Source organism: Bos taurus, chromosome 10 (assembly GCF_002263795.3).
Source record: "Bos taurus isolate L1 Dominette 01449 registration number 42190680 breed Hereford chromosome 10, ARS-UCD2.0, whole genome shotgun sequence".
Taxonomy (NCBI): Eukaryota; Metazoa; Chordata; class Mammalia; order Artiodactyla; family Bovidae; genus Bos; species Bos taurus.
This window is the reverse complement of record NC_037337.1, coordinates 78671034-78695531: the sequence shown is the minus strand read 5'-3', so window position 1 is coordinate 78695531 and position 24498 is coordinate 78671034. Positions and strand designations below refer to the sequence as shown.

General features: G+C 33.9%; 1 protein-coding gene across 11 annotated transcripts in view; it reads right to left on the bottom strand.

Moving 5' to 3' along the window:
* Positions 1 to 24498, bottom strand: part of GPHN (gephyrin) — a 535365-nt gene that overhangs the window by 402923 nt on the left and 107944 nt on the right. For all 11 annotated transcript variants that reach the window (XM_059890892.1, XM_010809560.4, XM_010809563.4 and 8 more), the window contains exon 2: positions 5526 to 5604. In XM_059890892.1, the coding sequence (XP_059746875.1) occupies positions 5526 to 5604 (79 nt within the window). The remainder of the gene's footprint in view (positions 1 to 5525; positions 5605 to 24498) is intronic.

The window sequence follows — 24498 nt, the reverse complement described above, 5'->3', positions numbered from 1 at the left end:
CTATGATTTCTAAAGAAGCATATATATGTAAATAAAATTTTTACATCTAAAAAATTTACAACTAGATGCAATACTATTTTGCAGAATTTTATCTTTGCTCTTAAACATTAAATGCTGTCATCAAACGCTAATGATTTGTACTATCAAAATACATTTCGGCCAGAAGGGTTTTGTTATTATTTAATTAGTATGCGACACTTCCAATTTGGAAACTTCTAATTAAACAAGAAAAAAAATTTTACGCAAAAGCAATCCTTTACAGATTATGTATAACAAGAGCAGTAGTAATACAAGACAAGTAATACAATATACTACATGAAAGGTTAATTGAGGAAAATGCTATTGTTACAAAATTACCCTGGATGTATTTGTACTTTATAATCTTTGTAATGACAGTGAAAAGAATTTCTATTTCACTAATAAGCAACACAGTTTACTTCACAAGGTACCAAGTATCATATTAATCATAGTAATAATCATAGAGAGTGCCTTTTATTTTTCTTTACCCTCTAGATTATCTGCATCAAAATTATTTAAAGACAAAAGAAGTGAAGTTCAATTAAAAATACTAAGAACATCTCTTTCACACCCATTAAGGCGGCTATTATGTTAAAAAATGAAAAAAAAAAAAAAACACACAAAAAAAAACAGAAAATTATGTATTGATGAGGAATTGGAGAAACTGGAATACATATGCACTCCTGGAGGGAATGTAAGTTGTTGCAGTCACTACAGAAAACACTATAGCAGTTCTTCAAAACCCTAAAAACAGAATTACTGTATGATATAGCAATTCCACTTCTGGGTATATATACAAAAGAATTGAAATCAGTGGCTCAAGGAGATATTTGCATACTCATGTTCAGAGCAGCATTATTCACAACAGTTAACAGGAAGAAGCAACTCAGTGCCCCTCAATGTATGAATAAGTAAACAAACTGTGTTTTATATATATATATATATATATATATATATATATATATATATACACACACATATATACATATACACACACACACACATAATGGTATATTATTCAACCTTAAAAAAGAAAGAGATTCTGACACATGATAGAACTCACTTGAGACAACTGTGCTAACTAAAAGACAAAAGTCACAAAAAGACAAATATTGTATAATGCCACTTATAAGAGTCCTACAGTATTCCAAAACCATTGAAACAAAAAGAACTGTGGTTGCCAGAGGCTGGGGAGAGAGGAAAATAGGGAGTTAATGTTTTATGAGTTTTTGTTACAGTTCTCCAAGATGAAAAACTCTAGGAGAGCTTGCAACGGTATGTATATCCTTAACATGACTGAACTGTACACTTAAAATTGGTTAAGACAGTAAATTTCATGTGATGTTTATTTTACAATTAAAAAAAATACCAAGAATATTGACAAGAAGTATTCCTCATCCATAATACAATTTATCCAGAATTTATAATTAAGATCTCTCCTATTTCACTGAATCATCCTTTCTTAAAAATCACAAGAGGCTGTAAACTCAGGAAAATCTTTTCAAAATCTTGACATCACTGGAACAACTGAAAACATATTCTGAGCAACAGAAAGAAAAATAACAAAGACTGGCATAATTGTCATGTTTTGCAAAATTCTTCCCCTATTTGCTCTATGAAAAAAAATACTAATATCCTACATTATGAATTATATTTCTAATATTCAGAGATGGCCAATTCTTCTATGAATTAAACAGTTCTTCCTCTAACTGATTTACATATCACATATATACAACGGATGTAAATTTTTAAGAGTTTTTGCAAATTAAACATGATATATCCATCCATAACCAACTACACACACACACAATTAGCATCAACACAAGGAATAGTAAAATTAAGTGTTCAATTTCTATTGGTCTTTTTCATTTTTATATTTCCTCTCTTGATTATTAAACAGCTTTTAATAATTTCTATAAAATGAATCTGAGTTCAAATAATTATCTCTGCTAAATGGTTTATAAGTAAGCAAAAACAACTTTAAAGCATAAATATGGTAGTATGTTTTATCTTTCATCTTCACCAAACAATGGAAACTTGAAAGCATTTTTGAGAATTTTAACTATAGAGAACACAACTGATATAACTTAAAAGTATGTTACATAAAGTATCTCTTTTCCATATAGTAGTCAGCTCTCCTGCATAGATAACAAGAAAAAGTATAAATGAATTTGTATGATTTAAATAGCATATAACCCTCCACTTAAAGAGAATAAAAATTAATTGTATCATGCTAAGAATAATTCCTTTTATGTATGAAAATTATATATCATATTAGATATGTTTCTAATGTGGTGATATGTGTGGGTATGCTAAGTTGCTTTGGTCATGTCCAACTCTTTGTGATCTTACAGACTGTAGCCCAGATATCTTTCTAATAGGGTGATGACATCAAGCTAAATTTGACATTTTTCAGTGTGCCATTGAAGACCACAACTAAAACAAGAAGTCTTATAAAACAATTCTAACTGACAAACTATGCATACAACAGAAGAAATCATTCTTAAAATATTTAAAATCATAAATAGAAGATATATTAAAACAGTTAATTATTTCAAAATTTAATATGCATATAAATTAATAATTCAAATAAACATTTTTGCACATTATTAGCAAAAAAGTGAAAGGTTCTTCTACTTGGTCTTATATGTAACACCTACAGGACTACACTAGAAACAAATATTCTTAGAGTAACTTCCCAAAGAAGAGAGCTTCTCAGGTATTCCCGTCATCGCAATCTTGCTACAAGTCAGACTCTGCTCTCAATTACAACAGATAAAAAGTTAGTAGCAAGACCAGAAAGTCTTGCTTAAGGATTCACAACTTTCTCAATTTTTTTCCTCCTCCCATACCATCCCTCCTTCATCATGTTCACACAATATAGCTCACTCAGTTCACTCAAGCCCAATAATTACTTTTACTACAATGATTTTACAGATATTTTATACCTGTTCACTTATCTGATTAAAACACTCTACAATACCACTCTGAGTGTCACATTGACCAAAGTAGCCTGGGATCTCTTCGATCTACTTTTTCCTTCTTTCTAACAGCATTAGTGACTGAAGTACAGTTTTCTTCACACATCAACTCCTTTCTTCATCAGGCGCTCAAGTAGGTGAAGCATAATACAAATCTGACAGGCATATTTACATATGGAGCATTCATTTAATATACATACCTTATTTTATTAATATTTTTTATTTAGAACATGTATTGAAATAACATACAATTTTAGCAACCCTTACACTTGTCAGGAAAGAAAGTGAAGTCTCTCAGTAGTGTCTGACTCTTTGCAACCCCATGGACTGTAGCCTAGCAGAATACTCATTAAATGCCAGTGATTTTTTGAGAAAGTTCTTTCAGAAAAGTTATTTTTCACATATTTCCTACTTAATGTTACAACCAAAGCAATTCACATAGAACCATATAGTAGTGCACACAAATTAATGAACAAAGTAATTAATGAACAAAGTAATGAATTATGTCAAGAGTTTGGGAGTCTAGGCCGGGGGGCAAAAAAAGGTAGTTGGCTTAAAAAAAATCCTTACCCAAGAGATATAAAATATTGCTACAGAATAGTAACTCAGAATAAAATATTTCCCATTATAACAACCCCCCAAATAATTATTTTTCCACACCAGGCATTACTTTCCCTAAAGACTTTTACCAAGAAATCTATTTCTAAAAAATGAATCAGTCACTAATAGTACATTTTGACAATTCTTATTAAGAAAAAAGTTCTTCCCCAATCCAGGTGTTAAGGGCAGACAAATTCTTGCTCACTGAATTCTTATATTCAACACTAATGCCAAGAGACTAATGCCAACTTAAGGTAATGATGTTAAGCTAAGATATCTGACTACTTTAAAACATAGGCTCAGAATTATTTTGTCCACTCAATGTAATAGTGATCTGAGATAAATTTCTCTTAGAATACTAAGATTAAAATCATATTTTAGTGATAGATTACCTGATGAATACTATTCTACATTCTAGGAAGAAGTACCAAGGTATTTCAAAATACTATAACTCATTACTATAATCCATTATTTAAATGTAATTCTCCACAGCTTTGATATCATTGAAATCCATATAAGCACATTTTTCCCACAAAGACTGCATTAAAAAGATATATAATTCCAATGCACCAAAAATATACCTTATAAATAATACAATAATGGAATAATTTATTTTATTCATTCAAGTGGATGAAATCTTTCAGTGATATTATAAAGTTTCTTTCCATATACTCATGAACATGTTATTTAATATTCATTCACTAGGAATATTTATATCCACATAGAATAATTCTATTCTTCATTAAATACTTATAGAATTGAAAGGACAACTTGTCAATCTTCATTTCAATAAAAACCATGTAGAAAGAGTACTGACAATTCTTTTAAATGAAGAAAAGAGAACGTTTTAAAAAGAAAAAAATTTAGAAAGTTGGGATTGAAAACTCATTTCTGAACTCATTATAACAATGAGTTCATTATAATAACTTCAATATTCAATCATTTTCACCATTCTGTCTAGTAACTACATTTTTTAAAATGACTTGGACCATTATTAAGGAATCAATAACCTTCAGGTTCAACACACTCTTGTATTTTATTCCTCACATTTTAAATGAATTACTAGTAAAACTTGTATGAATATAGATTACACATAATGTGGAAGACCAATTTTTTGTTGTAATATATTTTACTGAATACATTAAATATCATTAAGGAAAGCATCTGCCAGCACTTGATTTTCTTTCCCTGCTGCCTACGGCTTAACTAGTATTGATTATTTTTTTTAATAAAAGATGATCTTACTGGAAGGATATATTCCTACAAAAGACAGCATGCATGTATGATTTGGAGTTTAATATATAAGTGCAAAAAAGTTGATTCATGAAATAGAAACAGAAAGTGATATTATACTCTGATATGAAATATGTGCTGATAAAGAAAGGAACTGACTTATGATTAAGAACATTAAAAACTGAAACCTACTGAACTCCTCAAAAATCTTGTGCTACATACAACTTTCAAATTTAAAACATCAGAAATATATTCAATATACTCAAGTATATTGTTATCATAAATATTTTACATTTTAAATTATACTTACAAATTATTATTGCAAGTTATTCAACAATGTTTAAAACTAATGTAAACAAATTCAATCTTGCCTCCCAAGCAACTAAACTACTAATCATCTGCCTAGTATCTACTGCCACATTGGTAAGATATCATCAAACATTAGTAGATACTCTTTGAAAGTCAATCATTACTCTCATTATCTCTTCTTCTAAAATCTCTTCTATTTCTACACAGAAAGCGTTCCATAACTTCACTTCTGTTGAAACTGTTCTATGTGCTTCATTACATGTAACATAAATTTTTAGAAAAGAAGAAATTACTCAACCTGAAATTAGTGCTGAGTTACAACTCTTCTGAGAAAAGTCACACCAAGTTTTAATTTATACTTAAGACTGAAAACCAAATACTCACAAAGAAGGATCTTGTACGAGATCTTTGAGATTTATCCCACTGCGATCTTCTGCAAGATTTCTGAAGCAACTATCACTCACTAAACAGGAAAAGGAGAAAGGAAAATTAATTTTTGTTTCCATTTCAGTTAATTTACTACTATCCAAAAGGAATTTTGAAATTAAAATTGGTTATCAGGATAGGTCTTTTCTTTTCTAAACATCAAGAATGATTAATTTGGGGGCCTGGTAGATTAAGTAGCAATTATTAATATTCAATAAAAAAGCCAATAATCTAAGCACACAGACTTTATATAAATACAATATATAAAAGAGTGAATATATAGTTCTAAATTTTATTCTTACTTTTACAAAATTAATTACCACTCTAGTAGCAAGTCACTGCTTTCACAACAACTAGAGAAAAAAAATGATAAACTATGCCCCAACAGCATATTTTTAAAGGGAATAGATAGATATATTCCTAAGTATTTAATTCTTTCCGTTGCAATGGTGAATGGAATTGTTTCCTTAATTTCTCTTTCTGTTTTCTCATTATTAGTGTATAGGAATGCAAGGGATTTCTGTGTGTTGATTTTATATCCTGCAACTTTACTATAGTCATTGATTAGTTCTAGTAATTTTCTGGTGGAGTCTTTAGGGTTTTCTATGTAGAGGATCATGTCATCTGCAAATAGTGAGAGTTTTACTTCTTCTTTTCCAATTTGGATTCCTTTTATTTCTTTTTCTGCTCTGATTGCTGTGGCCAAAACTTCCAAAACTATGTTGAATAGTAATGGTGAAAGTGGGCACCCTTGTCTTGTTCCTGACTGTAGAGGAAATGCTTTCAATTTTTCACCATTGAGGATAATGTTTGCTGTGGGTTTGTCATATATAGCTTTTATTATGTTGAGGTATGTTCCTTCTATTCCTGCTTTCTGGAGAGTTTTTATCATAAATGGATGTTGAATTTTGTCAAAGGCTTTCTCTGCATCTATTGAGATAATCATATTACACACTGAGGAAACCAGAAGGGAAAGAGACACGTGTACCCCAATGTTCATCGCAGCACTGTTTATAATAGCCAGGACATGGAAGCAACCTAGATGTCCATCAGCAGATGAATGGATAAGAAAGCTGTGGTACGTATACACAATGGAGTATGACTCAGCCATTAAAAAGAATACATTTGAATCAGTTCTAATGAGGTGGATGAAACTGGAGCCTATTATACAGAGTGAAGTAAGCCAGAAGGAAAAACACCAATACAGTATACTAACGCATATATATGGAATTTAGAAAGATGATAACAATAACCCTGTGTACGAGACAGCAAAAGAGACACTGATGTATGGAACAGTCTTATGGACTCTGTGGGAGAGGGAGAGGGTGGGAAGATTTGGGAGAATGGCATTGAAACATGTAAAATATCATGTATGAAACGAGATGCCAGTCCAGGTTCAATGCACGATACTGGATGCTTGGGGCTAGTGCACTGGGACGACCCAGAGGGATGGTATGGGGAGGGAGGAGGGAGGAGGGTTCAGGATGGGGAGCACATGTATACCTGTGATGGATTCATTTTGATATTTGGCAAAACTAATACAATTATGTAAAGTTTAAAAATAAAATAAAATTAAAAAAAAATAAAGGGAATAGAGAACTTTGGATTTAAAAAAAAAAAAGGTAAACTAGGAGAAAAGTGAAATCTGTTTCTGGGTAAGCTGAGCCCCCTGATTGTTTCATTTCTGAAAGGATTTGCCATTTAAACATAAGAATTAGAGAGAGGGACACTACTAAGAAAAAGAGAAACGAGTATAGTTTTTGATAGCTCATGGGAATCCCATGGGACCCACAAAACACATGAAAATTTTCTTCTGGGAGTTTTGCTGAGGGCCAGAATGAGAAGGCAATGGCACCCCACTCCAGTACTCTTGCCTGGAAAATCCCATGGATGGAGGAGCCTGGTAGACTACAGTCCATGGGGTCGCTAAGAGTTGGACACGACTGAGTGACTTAACTTTCACTTTTCACTTTCATGCACTGGAGAAGGAAATTGCAACCCGCTCCAGTGTTCTTGCCTGGAGAATCCCAGGGACAGGGGAGCCTGGTGGGCTGCCGTCTCTGGGGTCGCACAGAGTCGGACACGACTGAAGCGACTTAGCAGCAGCAGGATTGCATAAGAGGATTTGGGGAAAGGAGAAGAGAACAGGATATAGGGCAAACAATGTTCTCTGTAGTACTGTGGTGGTTAAAGTTAACGTCACTCTGCAACAAACTGTGCCTACCATGCCCAGTGTACAATTCCCAGTGTACAATTTCTATCGATCTCCCCTCAATATATTTGCTATCAATCAAAAGCATCCCACCTTGAGAGGGAAGATGAGCAAAAGGGTGAAGAACCACATGGCAGAGTAAAATCTCCAACAATCTCACAGCACATTAGTACAAAGCCACAGCAGAGAGAAATGACTGCAACACAATATGTCTGGCCCTTAAGACATTTAAAACCAGAGGCAGACTGAATATATTTAAAGCTGTCACTCAAACCACCCAGTTCAACTTGTGGTTGACTTGAGATGGTTTAACACTTAATCATTTCTTTCTAATATAACATTGACAGAAAGTAATATTTACATCAATTTCTATGATCATATAATAAACAGTATTTGATACAAAATACTGTAAAGAGCACAATATGTGACCAATAGCCAGTTTAAAAAATAATGTATATGTTAACCCACAGATGATACAGAATTCGAAGACAAGGACTTGAAGAAAAATCTAAAGAAAACCATAAGTTGAAAAAATAGAAAAACAGTCACAGTAGATGAAATAGGAACATTTCAACAAAGAAAATTAAATCTACGCAAAAGAATCTAACAGTAATTTTAGAACTGAGAAATACACTATCTGAAATTAAGAAATCTGTGGCTGGATTTTATAGCCAACTCAACACAGCAAAACACAGGATTAGTGAACTTGAAGAGATCAGCAGAAAACATCCAAACTGAAGCAAAAAGAAAAAAAAATAAAATAAACATGAGACATGCTGGAATCAACAGCCAATGAGACTATAGCTGAAAAGAGAAGAATGAGGAAGATGCAATATTTTCAGAAAAAACAGTTAAGAATATTCCAAAACTGATATAAATACATTACTCAATGACCCAGCAAATATAGCCAAGGCTGTACTGGAAAATGTGAAAGAAAATCACACTTAGCAGTCAAACTGCTGAAAATCAAAGATAACAACAAAATCTTAAAAACAGCAGAACACATCACCTTCTAAGGAAAAACAATAAAACTTACAGCTGAGTATCAAACATAAACTATAGAATAGAGAAGACAATAGAACAATATAGTTAAAATGCTGGGGGAAAAATCTAGAATGTGAGTCTACACCTTGATTAAACATACATCCTAAAATTAAAGAGGAACTAAAACTCTACTCGTATTTTAGGATAAACATTAAGTGAATATTTCCTATATTATGCTAAAATATGTTATATATATGTTAAATGTTACATATATAACATATGCTAACATATGTTAGCATAAATATTAAGCAACTATTTCCTATTTTAACAGGTTCATTATGTATCTCAACCAATTCAAATCTTCTTAAGGAGCAAGAAGAATATAACACTTGCCTTGCTCCTTTCAAAGATCCATTACCTATTATTTTACTTGGATTTTATATTCCCTTTTCTTACAGCTCAAAGTTATAAGATCTCTAAATCTAAATCTGCCTCTGATGCAAATGATAAATGCAGAAAATGATGCATTTAAAGGATGGATCTGAAGTTGAAATCAAGTTTGTATTCTTTTTATTAAATGCAAAAAGATAATCCTCACCTTTTTTTCACAATGAGATAAGTAATTATTATCAATATATAATTTTCTTTCCATATTTGACAGACACTTCTGTTGATTTGAGACAAATTCTGTTTTCCTTAATTTTAACACAAATACTCATTATTACATTATTTCCTAATTAGAGCCAAGTGGAAAAAAATAAAATGTTGCCACACGATAAGAAAAGTTGGTTTCCAGTTGAGCTGAACTTGAAGCAATAATATATTTTATCAAAACATTTGTTCTCATAAAGTTCTTGCCCAATTTGGAAAATATGAGAGCTTAGTTACAAACTTCAAGAACCTGAAAGTTTTGAAGACTTAATTAAAATAGAATAAACCTTCGCTCCTACAAAGGCTTGTTAGATAGCTATTGAAAAGAGTTTTGCTAAAGGAGGTAAATATTTTCTAAAGTTCATATCACATCCAAATTTTAAGTTAAAAACAGAATAAAGAATCTAAATATCAATACTTTATCAACAAATATTCTGAACTTTTACCCGCCTAATACATGTATTAAGTTTAAGATATATTTCAACAGTGCAACAAATTTTGGTTCTGAATTATAAATAAGAACATAGTACACTTTCAGAAACTAGTGAATGTGCTTCTTTCATAAATACATTACACGCAAATCAATCAGTTTGGTCATCACATTTTTCTGTTGCTTTTTGCCCCAGTATATGCCAACCAAAAAAATTATGCTTTTTGTACCAATGACTAATAAACACCACAAAATTAAGAGCTGGGTCTTGGGAACACACATATTTTTCAAGAAAATGTCACTTTCTATAATCACAGTGTGAAAGTTTGGTGGAAAAATGTCAGTATGTTGTAATTTAAAATATGTCAAGAAATATGAACACTTAATTTATTTTATTTTGAAAATATATCATATAGTTTAATTAATAACTGATAAGAAAAATTAACTCCATAATTCTTGGTTTCATTTTAAAATAAATCTCTAATGTACATTTTTTGTTATTTAGATGAAAGTCATAGAACATAAAAACAATTTTGAAGTGCACAATTCTGGGACATTTATTTATGTACAATGTTGTGCATCTCCACCTCTATTTCCAAAACATTTTCATTATCTCAAGAGAAAACCTATTACACATTAAACAGCAAGTTCCCATTCTTCTTTCCCTTTCCCCAACCCCTGACAACCACCAATCCGTTTTTTGGTCCCTATGGATTTAATTATCCTACATATTTCATACAAATGGAAGCACAAAATACATGCCTTTTTGTGTCTGGATTCATTCACTGAGCGTAATGTTTTCAAGGTTCATCCATGTACAGAGAAAAATCATCCTTCTTTACATTTAATAATACTCCATTGTATGTATGTACCACTTTTGTTTATCCATTAATCCTTTGTTGGCCATTTGAGCTGCTTCTACCTTTTGGTTATTGTGAATAGGCTAAATGAGCATGCATGTTCAAATATTTCTTTGAATGCCTGTTTTCAATTCTTTACAGTATATCCCCAAAAATGGAATTGTGGGATTATATGGACATTTCATATTTAATTTTTTGCAAAATTGTTTTCCATAGCAGTTGCACTATTTTACATTCCACCAACAAGGTACAAGGATTCTTTTCGCCCACAATCACGGACATTATTGTCTGACTTTTTAAATTAGTGGGTTCAGTTCAGTTCAGTCACTCAGTCATGTCTGACTCTTTGCAACTCCATGAATCACAGCATGCCAGGCCTCCCTGTCCATCACTAAATCCCGGAGTTCACTCAAACTCATGTCCATTGAGTCAGTGATGTTATCCAGCCATCTCATCCTCTGTCGTCCCCTTCTCCTCCTGCCCCCAATCCCTCCTAGCATCAGAGTATTTTCCAATGAGTCAACTCTTCGCATGAGGTGGCCAAAGTACTGGAGTTTCAGCTTTAGCATCATTCCTTCCAAAGAAATCCCAGGGCTGGTCTCCTTTAGAATGGACTGGCTAGATCTCCTTGCAGTCCATGGGACTCTCAAGAGTCTTCTCCAACACCACAGTTCAAAAGCATCAATTCTTCGGCGCTCAGCTTTCTTCACAGTCCAACTCTCACATCCATACATGACTACTGGAAAAACCATAGCCTTGACTAGATGGACCTTTGTCGGCAAAGTAATGTCTCTGCTTTTGAATATGCTATCTAGGTTGGTCATAACTTTCCTTCCAAGGAGTAAGTGTCTTTTAATTGCACGACTGCAGTCACCATCTGCAGTGATTTTGGAGCCCCCAAAAATAAAGTCTGACACTGTTTCCACTGTTTCCCCATCTACTTCCCATGAAGTGATGGGACCGGATGCCATGATCTTAGTTTTCTGAATGCTGAGTTTAAGCCAACTTTTGCATGCTTCTCTTTCACTATCATCAAGAGGGTCTTTAGTTCTTCACTTTCTGCCATAAGGGTGGTGTCATCTGCATATCTGAGGTTATTGATATTTCTCCCGGCAATCATGATTCCAGATTGTGCTTCCTCCATCCCAGCGTTTCTCATGATGTACTCTACATATAAGTTAAATACGCTCATATAGCTCAATATTTAAAAAACAAACAACCCAACCAAAAAATGGGCAGAAGACCTAAATAGAAATTTCTCTAGAAAAGACATAAGATGGCCAACAGGCACATGAAAAGATGTTCAATATTACTAATTATTAGAGAGATGCAAATGCAAAACTACAATGATATATCATCTCACTCTGGTCAGAATGGCCATTGTTAAACAGGCTACATGTAAGAAATACTGGACAGGGCGTGAGGAAGCCCTCCTACAGAGTTGCCAGAGTTGCTGTATGATCCAGGAATCCCACATCTGGGCATATATTTGGACAAAACTCTAATCTGAAAAGATACATGCACCCCAGTGTTCACAGCAGCACTATTTACAATAATCAAGACATGGAAGCAACCTAAATGTCTACCAACAGATCAATCATAAAGAAGGTGTCATTCATACACACACACACACACACCACACACGTGTGCATGCAATGGAATGCTAATCAGTCACTAAAAAGAATGAAAATGATGCCATTTGCAGCAACATAGATGGACCTAGAGAGTATCATATTAAGTGAGGCAAATCAAAGAAAAATAGCATATATCACTTATATGTGGACTCTAAAAATGAACTTATTTACAAAACAGAAATAGACTCATAGAAAACAAACTTATGGTTACTAAAAGGGGTGGGGGAAGGATAAATTAGGAGCTTCGGATTAGCAGATACAAACTACTGCACATAAACTATATAAACAACAGCAAGGTCCCCTGTATAGTACAGGGAGCCATATTTAATCCACTGTAATCAATCATAATGGAAAAGAATATGAAGTATATATACATCTGAATCACTTTGCTGTACACCAGAATCTAACACAGTACATCAACTATACTTTAAGAAAAAAACCAAAAACAGACAAAAAGTCAATTGTCAAAAAAGAACAAGAAGATCTAAAACTAAATGAAGAAAGACAACTGATAGGTGCCAACACCAAAATGGAAAAAATGTTTAATCAGAGAAAAACAGACCAACAAATAAACAAACAAACAAACAAAGCCTCAAGGCCCTATAGGACAATAACAAAAGACCTAACTTCCTATCATTTGAGTCTTAAAAGGATAGGAGAAAATGTGCAGGGCTGAAAAGGTATTTGAAGAAATAATAATGGCTTGAAAACTTTCCAAACTTGGCAAAAGACAGAAATATACAGATGCAACATGCTGAGCAAACTTCAAACAGGATAAACAATAAAATGTATACAAAGGAAAGCATAGCCAAACTTCTGAAAACTAGAGACAAGGAAAACATTGTAAAAACAGTGAGAGAGAAACTACACCTTACCAACAGCAGAAAAAAATTCAAATGGCAGCATCAGCAACAAGGGAGGCCAGAAGGAAGAACTTTTTCAAATGCTCAAATAAAAGAACTATGAACTTGCATCCTATATCCAGTGAAAATATCCTTAGGAGGTGGAGAAGCAATCATAACATTTTCAAATGAAGTAAAATCAGGAAAATTTGTGAGCAGCACATTTACCCTAAAGAGCTAGATCTAAGAAAAGATAAATTAACAAACCTCTTATAAGAATGACAAAGAAAAAAAAATAGAAGACACAAATTACCAATATCACGAATAAAACAGGAGATATATGACTACAGACTTCATAGAAATCAAAATAATAATAAAGGAATCCTCCAAACAACTCTAAAGACGTTAAATTTAGAACATAAAGAAAATACACCAATTTCTCAAAAAGCACAGACTACTACAACTCACTCAATATGATATAATTTGAATAATTCTACAACTATTAGTAAAATTTAACTTACAATTTAAAATCTCCCCAAACAAGAATCTCTAGTCTGGGAAGACTTCAGTGGAAAATTTGCCAAATATCTATAGAACAATTAATACCAATTCTATATCATCTCTTCCAGAAAACAAGTAGAGGGAAAACTTCCAAACTGATTTTATAAAGACATTATTACCTGATGTAGAAACCAAAGACCAAAAAAATAAATAAATAAAAACTCTACAAATGTTTCCTATGTGAATATAGACTCAAAAGATCCCTAACCAAATGTTAGCACACAGCATTCAGCAATATACAAAAATTACATACCATGATCAAATGGCATTTATTCCAAGGATGCAAGACTGTTTCAAAATTTGAAAAACAATTAATGTAATCCCATAGAGTAACAGGTTAAAGTACAATCACACAATCACTGAATTGAGGCTGAAAAAGCATTTTACAACATTTAGCATCCCTCCGTGATTAAAGAAAAAAAATAGGAATAAAAGGGAAATTGATCAACTTGATAAACAGCATTTATAAAAATCTTCAGCTAACACCATTCTCAATGGCAAAAAGACTGAATGCTTTTCTCTAAAGGTCTGGAACAAAATGAAGATGTCTGCTTTCATCACTCGTAATTAATGAAGTAGTGGATGATTTGGCCAGTGAAAGAGGCACAAATAAGAAACAAAAGCCATATAGATTAGAAAGATAGAAGTAATCTATCCTATCCCTAATTACAGATAACATTATCAACACAGAAAACCTACCAAGAACTCCTAAAACTAAAAAGTGAGTTCATCAAGATCAACATATAAAAATCAACTGTATTTCTACATACTAGCTGTGAAAACATTATCTTAAAGTTACAATATAATATCATTTACAACTGTTCAAAAGAAAATGAAATACTCATAAGTACATCTAACCAATCTTGTATAGGACTTATATACTGAAAATTGAAGGAAAGTTATGAGAAACCTAGATAGCATATTCAAAAGCAGAGACATTACTTTGCCAACAAAGGTCCGTCTAGTCAAGGCTATGGTTTTTCCTGTGGTCATGTATGGATGTGAGAGTTGGACTGTGAAGAAAGCTGAGCACCAAAGACTTGATGCTTTTGAACTGTGGTATTGGAGAAGACTCTTGAGAGTCCCTTGGACTGCAGGGAGATCCAACCAGTGCATTCTGAAGGAGATCAGCCCTGGGATTTCTTTGGAAGGACTGATGCTAAAGCTGAAACTTCAGTACTTTGGCCACCTCATGCAAAGAGTTGACTCATTGGAAAAGACTCTGATGGTAGGAAGGATTGGGGGCAAGAGGAGAAGGGGACGACAGAGGATGAGATGGCTGGATGGCATCACCGACTCGATGGACGTGAGTTTGAGTGAACTCTGGGATTTGGAGATGGACAGGGAGGCCTGGTGTGCTGCAATTCATGGGGTCACAAAGAGTCGGACGTGAGTGAGTGACTGAACTGAACTGAGTGAAGAAAATCAAAGACCTAATGGAGGTTAGATCTCCTCCAGGGGATCTTCCTGACCCAGGCATTGCACCCATGTCTCCTGCATTGGCAGGCAGATTCTTTACAGCTGAGTCATCAGCACAGCTGGCAGCCAATCAGCATGCCTACCTAGAAAAACAGGATAAAATATACACACCATCATCAGTAGCTGAATTTATGTTGGGGGCATATTTTAAGTCTCAGTTTCATCTGTGGTAAGTCTCAGTCCACCTCTTCTGTCCTGATCATACTGGCAGTTACATCAAATATAAATAGACTAAAATTCCAACTGAAACACTATAGTTGTCAGTTTGTACAAAACTGAACAAAACCCAATTATATCCTGCATACAAAAATCACATCTTAAATATAAAGACCAAGGGAGGTTGAAATAAAAGGATAGATAAAGATCTGCCATGCAAACTCTTATATGATAATAGCAACTCCACTTCTGAGCATATATCCAAGTACTGAAAATAAGATCTTGAAGAAATATTTGTACACCTGTGTTCAAAGCAGCATTATTAACATTAGCCAAAAGGTGGACGCATCCCAAATGTCCATTGGCAGTTGAATGCATAAATAAAGTGTGGTACTGCATTGAATGGAAAATTATTCAGCCTTAGAAAAAAAATGAAATTCTAATGCAAGCTACAAGACAGATAAACCTTAAGATACTAGGCTAAATGAAACAAGTTAGTCACAAAAAGAAAATACTGTATGATTCCACTTATATGAGATTCCTAGAGTATAGAAATAGTATAAAAACATAGAAACAGAAAGTAGAACCATGTTTGCCAGAGGATAAGGGTAGGAGAATATGGGGAATTGTTGCTTAATGGGTACAGAGATTTAGTTTTGTAAATGAAAAGTTCCTGAGATAGTTTGCACAGCAATATGAATATGTACTTAAAAATGGTTAAGATGTTTATTTGGGGTTGTGTACTTTACCACAATTAAAAATCTTAAAGTGAACTGTATAAAATTTTTTAAAAATGTAAACTGGATCATGCCAGCCTTCCAAAACCTCCCAGTATACTTTAAATAAAATTAAATTTTTAAGAAAAGACTTAAAACTGTACGATAAATGTATATGTCTTTCTTTCAGTTATATATGCTCCTTCATTTGTATTAAGGATCTTTTAGTTTTTACAGGAAACCAAGAAACCAAATACCAACAGGGACTTTCCAACTCTTTTATGAACCCATGGACTGTAGCCTGCCTGGCTCCTCTGTCCACGGGATTCTCCAGGCAAGAATAGTGGAGTGGGTTGCCACGCTCTTCTCCAGGGGATCTTGACCCAGGGATCGAACCAGCATCTCTTAAGTTTCCTGTATGGGCAGGCAGAATTTTTACCAGCTGAGCCACCAGGGAAGCCCAAACAACAAAACTCCACTGCACTCAAAAGCAGTTTCAAAACTCGGCTTTCCACATCATCAAATACTTAAGCCTATATTAAATCTAAAATGATGTTCAAAGTCAGACTTAGTCTCTGAATAATCTTTGCCCCATAAGCAAGTTCTAGCAGCACCTTTGACATTTTACAGTTTAATAATATGGTAGCAATACACTTTTAAAATTCCAAAGGATAAAAATTATTTAAAGTAAGTCATACCACTTTTAATTTTTAATGTAACCTAAGAAAACAGCTATTGTAGATACCATTCAAAACCACTTGTGCCAAAAACAGATTATCAAACACACACATACACACACACATCACTTAAGGAATAAAGAAAATAATATGATCCATTCCACCTATGCATTTCCACGTCCTTATAACCAACGCATTCTTTCAGTCCATATCATCCCTAATTCCTTAGTAAACCCCAACGTTTAATCTTTTCTTCTAAGAGGCCATAACTTCACCATCAGACAGAGGATGAGAAAGTTAGATACCATCACCGACTCAAAGGGCATGAATTTGAGCAAATCCCAGGAGATAGTGGAGGACAGGGGAGCCTAGAGTGCTGCAGTTCATGGGGGTCACAGAGAGTTTACATGACTTAGCGACTAAGCAACAACAACAAACTTAACCACCAACAGACTCAGAGTTATACTTTTTTTAATATAAATTTATTTATTTTAATTGGAGGCTAATTACAGTATTGTATTGGTTTTGCCATACATCAACATGAATCCGCCACGGGTATACACATGTTCCCCATCCTGAACCTCTATACTTTTAAATACAAATAGGATAAGCACTGCTTACTTTAAACATAAAATCTCCTCAACTGACAAACACTGATTTTAGATAAAATACAATCCTTGAGATGTGATGTAAAGACTAGCTTTTCATAAGGGATTAATGAATTTTGGATCCAAAAGGCTGTATGTATAATATTTGATATCCACAAGGATAAAAACCAAATAGGTTGGCATGAGTTGTGAAAATACCTCAGGAAAGAACCCATGTGAATATCAATTAATTATCAAAGTTCTGATTAGATATACTGCCCAGGGAATTAACTCTAATATGCTGGCATTCCATGTAAAGTCACGTTTTTCTGCCTCTGACTTTTCTCTTAAGGGAAACAACTTGGAAGTGTGCTGAGTTCCATCCTATCATGTCACCTGGTACTATATTAAAGTTGTCACATCTTACCAGCAACAGCTACAATGCATTTTTTTAAGTAACATAATGTGTTTCTTCTTTTGCTTTTGAATCTTCATGATAAAAATTTCCATTTAATACTTAATATCAATGCATTTCCTTGATTCCAAAGATAAAAGCACACAAAAAATATTCACTTTTAAATGATACTCATTTTCTCTGATTAAAAATATTTATTGTTCCATATCTATTTCCCTGATTCTGCCTAGCTACAAAGTTTGGATCACAGAGGGGATTATAATAAAAGAAATTTGACTGCATAATCCATTCCGTTGAGATAAGGATAGCATCAGTAACAACAAAGCAATGACACAAATAAAAACTAGCACTGAGTGTTTCCTATTTGTGTCACATCAAATAGAGTGGTTTCTATGTTTTCTATCATTTAAAAGCCATTCCATAAAACTTCTGCATAAGTTATAAGAGAACATCACTCTCACTTTAAAAATAAGAACATGTTGACTAAACCAAAAAACCATAATTAAAACAGTATATAGAGCTTAGGAGGCAAAGAAATCTAATGAACTAAAATCCAGAAAACAGAAACTAAGAAGAGCTACTTATAAATGGGGACAAGAAGAAACCAGAAAGACCTTAACAAATATTTAGGGACAAGTGTGGGCCAACAAGGTGGTTAGCCTCTCTAGAACCCCAGCCACAAAGACAGTTTGCACCTGCCAGCCAACTCTCCCCATTTTGGCAAGCTGACACCTGAGGGAGTACTAACCATTGTAACCTAGTAACTATTAGAGGAAACAGAGAAGCATTATGCTCAGAAATACTTAAAGCAAAACACTGAATTTTCAAAATAGCTCTATATAATCCTCTACCCCTTCAGCCCTCCTTGATCATTATTAGCAAGGAAACAATCAAGAGATGATCACTTTCTGAAGATGGTCATGTTTTCCAAGGTATTTGCACCAGAAAGATTTGAGAGAGAGTCATTTAAAAATCTTTTTGAGCTGATGTTGGAGAAAGCAAACTCGGTGCTCAGCAATACCAGATGTCTCTGGGTGGTACGAAACACTGAACTTCCATCAAAGAGTTTGACTATTGGCCCACCAAATTTGGCCTTTGTGATGAAAAGGACACCAATGTCAGAAGGTAAATAGTTCAGAAGGCCAAAAACGTAACACACTCATTTCAAGGGTTACAATGAAATAGTCAGTTGACCTGACTGGACAACAAAATCATTACTAAAAAAGTTATGTGAAGCACCAATAATTGACCCAAGATGGAGTCAAAGGTCCTTTACCATGAAAAAAACAGGCCAGCCTCTGCTAGGGGTGACAAGTTTGGCAGGCAGGGATGGCTTGTATATCATAAGCATATAGTGCTACATTTTTGACCCAGTTTATGATGGTGGATACATGAGCCATACCCAAAACAATGATGGATCCAAGTGGCTATAGTGGTGACTCAGGCAGTGCAGGCTTAATGAGCAGTTTGATTCCAGTCACTCTCATGAAAAAAGAGGTCCTTAGTCTAAGCATAAAAATGCAAGTGTGATTTGTTTCCATAGCTTGTGGTCTCATTGAGAAATGTGCCTTTAGTCTGCTATTCTGAAATCTTACCCAAATGAGACCATTATTGTCAACAGCCCACCACTCAGGAAAAATAGAACATGCTTGATTGATCCCTGGGAGTATTTTCTAAAGCAGGGGTTGGCTAATTTTTCTATTTTTGAGAAGGACATATAGTAAATATTTTAGATTTTATAAGCTGCACACAATCTCTAGTATATATTCATTTTATTCCTAATGCTTTATTTAAAAAATGTAAAAAACATTCCCAGGCTCAAGAGCAGTACAAACACAGGCTGAAGACAGATTTGGCACACAGGTTGAAGTTTGCTAACTCCTGGCCCAAGGCAAAGAAAATAACTCAAATTAGCCTATTCAACAGTCCTTACCACAGTCGGTCTTCCAGAGCTGTCCTTGGAGCTGGAGAATGGCTGCCACCCAGTGGATACCATCAGCTTTTCACTTAGCTGAATAATCAGTGAACCAGGTACAAACATTTAAGGTTATCTCTGTATACATAATCAGTCCAAGGCCTTTACCCAGAAGGTCAATTTAATTTCCCAGCTATAAACTTTGTTCACATCAACCAGTTGAATTCAAGTATCTTTTCCCCTTCCAAAACACAACCAAGTTCTCTAATAAGCACACATCTGGGGCTACAGTAATAGCCACAAATGCTGATGACACTCCCGGGTGTAACTGCAGGGAAGAGAATAGAGCTTGAGAAAAGGGATGACAGGGACATGGAAGCAACAGCAGACTTTTTCTCTCCTACAGCTGCTTCCTCCACAGTTGGGTTCAAGCCCCAGGGTTGCTTCCTCCCTCATGTAACTTCCAATATTTGGAAAACACCCCAGCTGAGGGAACCATCATATTACTGCAGCTCTTTCCTTCAGTCTGGCAATTTTAGCAAAACCTGTGCCTCTTTTCCTCCTCACATGGGACCCGGAAGGATGGTGAATTGAGCACTTTTATTCAACAGAACCATAAAACTCATAAAAATTTGAGTCTCTCCTCTTCTTCAAAGTTCCCAATGGCAAATGTCTTTTAAACAGAAACACACATAAAAGAAAGTTGTGTTAATCAGTTAACAAAAATACTGCATCAGAAGCTCACAGAAACCTAGCTCTGTGCTTCCCCTAGAAGAAATGGCTCAGTATTAGCTAGTTCAATGTTCATACATTTTAAAACATAACCACTGCAAATAAGAATCAACTATATCCACAAAAAGACTTATGCAAGTATCCATAGCAGTTGTACTCACAAGAGCCAAAAACTGAAACTAACCCAAATGTCCATTAACCAAACACATAAATTGTGGAACAGCCATACAAAGGTATACTACTCAGCAATAAAACAGAATAACAAAGGATCAGAAAAGTTATGCTGAACTAAAGAAGCCTTACACAAAGAGTTAATTCCATTTACATGGAAAGTATAAGAAAGGTATAACAAATATATGGTGAAAAAAATTAAACAGTGCCTGCTTCAGTGTGGGAGGACTGAATGAAAAGTGGTAGGAGCAGCTTCCTGAAAGATGGAAACATTCTGTATTATGAAAGGCGAGGAGTTTCATGTATGAACATAATTGTCAACATTATACAGCTAACATTTGTGAATTTTAATATATAAATTATCTCAAATAATTAGCTATAATTGAGTGGAAGGTGAAAGTAAAGGAATATATAAATGAAATAAGAATGTCAAAACACTGCTATATCTGATGCGTAGTACACAGGGCATATCACACTATTTTTTTGTACATTCACTAAGTTTTCCTAAATGAACAGTTTAAAAAGTAATAAGAGGAGATGCAAGTATGTTGAGAAACTACAGGAGAGAAAGCGAACTTTATAAAACAGTTAAAGTGATAATTTGATTTGAAGCTTTCATGGAAAAGTCATTAGAACTGGGTATATTTGGTAGATTTTAGGCAAAAGCAAGGAAAGTCCATGAAGTGGACACTGAAAACTGTGTAAACAAAAATCACAGAAGTATTACTGTAGTTAGGCTATTTAGGAAATAGTTTGGCTTAAATATAAGGTCAAGAAAAAACAATAATGTGAAATAAACTTGAAAAAGTAGAAGATGACATTATCAAAACAGCATAAAATCCTAGGCCACAGAAAACACACCAGGCAACAGGAAATCATTTTGCACATTCAAGTTTGGAAATGACAAGATTAGAGCTAAACTTTAGAAACTTTAATCTTGCAAAACTGAAGGACAGTGTGGAAGCATTACTATGCTCCTATGAGAGATAATGATAAGGGCAATGACAAGGAGAATAGGGAAGCAAGGACACAGGCATCTGAACTGGCGATTGATCGCTAAGATGTTCTAAAGAACAAATATCAAGTTAGATATATTTACAGAGCTTTAAGCATTGAGAGTCTTCTCTTCAACACAATACAATACTGAGAATATTAACCAAATGAAAACTAAATATGTTGAAGTCTGATGCCAATTATCTCAAGATTTACAACTGGAAGTGTTACTTTACAACTAAAAGTGTCAATCCAATTCATGTTGGAATTTCTGTTTTGTACATTGTTTTCCAAAGTAACCCTGTTATGGAACTACTATAAAAGCACAAGTAGGGATTTCAGATTTGCAAAAGATTACTCCAAATAGCAATAATTATACTTTCTATGCTGTGCTGTCTTTATGGAAATAATGTTAAAACAGGAAGACTTTATATCAGTATTAAAGGCATCTTACAATAAATTTCTTTCTTACAGCCCCTATTACCACCACCTATGGATTTAGCCATGAAAATAATGCTTTACATTCAAAGGGATAAACCTTAGTCAACGGAAGTAAACACTGTTCTCATGTAACTTCTAAGGGAAAAAAAAAAGGGAAACACATAACAAAATTGCAAATAAAAAAATCACCCTACCTATCCCTGAGCCATATAGTTTCCAATCCGGAAAATTTCTATTCAAGGTTAAATTCATAATCATTAAAACTGATTTTATTATTTGAAGGGGTTTATAAGGATAAATAAGTATTGTCCATCCTAATGACAAAAATATTACCTTACAACTAAAGAATCAACTAAATAATTTTAAATTAGACATAAACACTTCTGAGTAAAAATATAGCTACATAATTGGAATAATTTTCTGAAGAAAGTAGTAAAATCTTTTTTTTCTGAAATATATTTTTAAAGAGAGACATTTTAATTTGTATTTTAATTATATTCCAATGACAGCTAGAAAAAACACTTCATTTAATAGATATTACTCTATAACCTAGTGTCTATAAAGTAACCATTTTAATATTTTTTAAACTTTTTATTTTACATTTATAGCTAATTAAGAACATTGATATAGTTTCAGGTGACTATTTTAATATTAAGTTGTGCTTGTGGGTATATATTTACACCTGAATACATACATACTATATAAAAAGTATAGATATCATATACAAAAAAAATTTTTAATTTGCAGTAATGGAGAGAATTAAAAAACCAAATGAGACTCGTAAGAGGAAGAAAAAAGTAGTAAATGGCATACATTCATGTTATATATGTTTGCAAATGCAGATGCTGGAGCCAGACTTCCCATAATCTAACAGTGATTCTACCACTTACACCTTATAGAAACTTAGCAAAAATCTCCAAGAATCAGAAATCTTCTATAAAATAGGATAAAACACTACCTTAGCTTCCTGTAATATTGTAAGAATTAAAAGAGATAATCCAATTAAAGTACTTCGTCTGACATACTGGCAAATACTGAAACAAAGTTCATACCCGAAGGCCTTGACAACTAATAAATTTAGAGGATTTCACAGAGGCGTATTTTATCACAAGTAGACATTGTGCAGTTGACTATACATAAAGGACAGTGGAATATTCTTCTCAGGAAATATTAACATTAAGATGTATAACCATATTGTTAGATGTGAAGAAATACAAGCTTCATCTTTCATATTTAAAAGTTACAGATTTAAGAAAATATAAAATTCCTTCATATATCTAAAACAGACTTGGGTAAAAGTAGAAAAATGAAAATAAAAAGTATTTTACCTTTAACAAAAGTGATCTAATTTATCAAGTATTAGCTGACGACATATCACCAAGTTCAATACTTAAAGCTATAATTTGAAAATGTTTAAGATAAAATAGAAGCATAGCTGCAAGACCCTTAGAACTAACACCCAAAAAAGATGTCATTTAAATTAAGGGACTGGAATGCAAAAGTAGCAAGTCAAGAAATACCTGCAGTAACAGGCAAATTTGGCCTTGGAGTACATAATGAAGCAGGGCAAAGATCAATAGAGTTTTGCCAAGAGAACACACTGATCATAGCAAACACCCTCTTCCAACAACACAGGAGAAAACTCTACACATGGACATCACCAGATGGTCAATACCAAAATCAGATTGATTATATTCACTGCAGCCAACGATGGAGACGCTCTATACAGTCAGCAAAAACGAGACCAGGAGCTGACTGTGGCTCAGATCATGAACTCCCTATTGCTAAATTGAGACTTAAATTGAAGAAAGTAGGGAAAAACCACTAGACCATTCAGGTATGACCTAAATCAAATCCCTCATGATTATACAGTGGAAGTGAGAAATAGAGTCAAAGGATTAGATCTGATAGAGTACCTGATGAACTATGGACGGAGCTTCATGACATTGTACAAGAGACAGGGATCAAGACCATCCCCAAGAAAAAGAAATATGAAAAAAAGCAAAATGGTTGTCTGAGGAGGCCTTACAAATATCAGGGGGAAGAAAAGAAGCGAAAGGCAAAGGAGAAAAGAAAAGATACACCCATTTGAATGCAGAGTTCAAAGGTTAGCAAGGAGAGATAAGAAAGCCTTCCTCAGTGATCAGTGCAAACAAATACAGGAAAACAATAAAAAGGGAAAGACTAGAGATAGCTTCAAGAAAATTAGAGATACCAAGGGAACATTTCATGCAAAGATGGGCTCAATAAAGGACAGAAATGGTGTGGACCTAATAGAAGCAGAAGATATTAAGAAGAGGTGGCAAGAATACTCAGAAGAACTATGCAAAAGAGATCTTCATGACCCAGATAACCATGATGGTGTGTGATCACTCACCTAAAGCCAGACATCCTAGAATGTGAAGTCAAGTGGGCCATAGGAAGCATCACTACAAACAAAGCAAGTGGAAGTGATGGAATTCCAGTTGAGCTGTT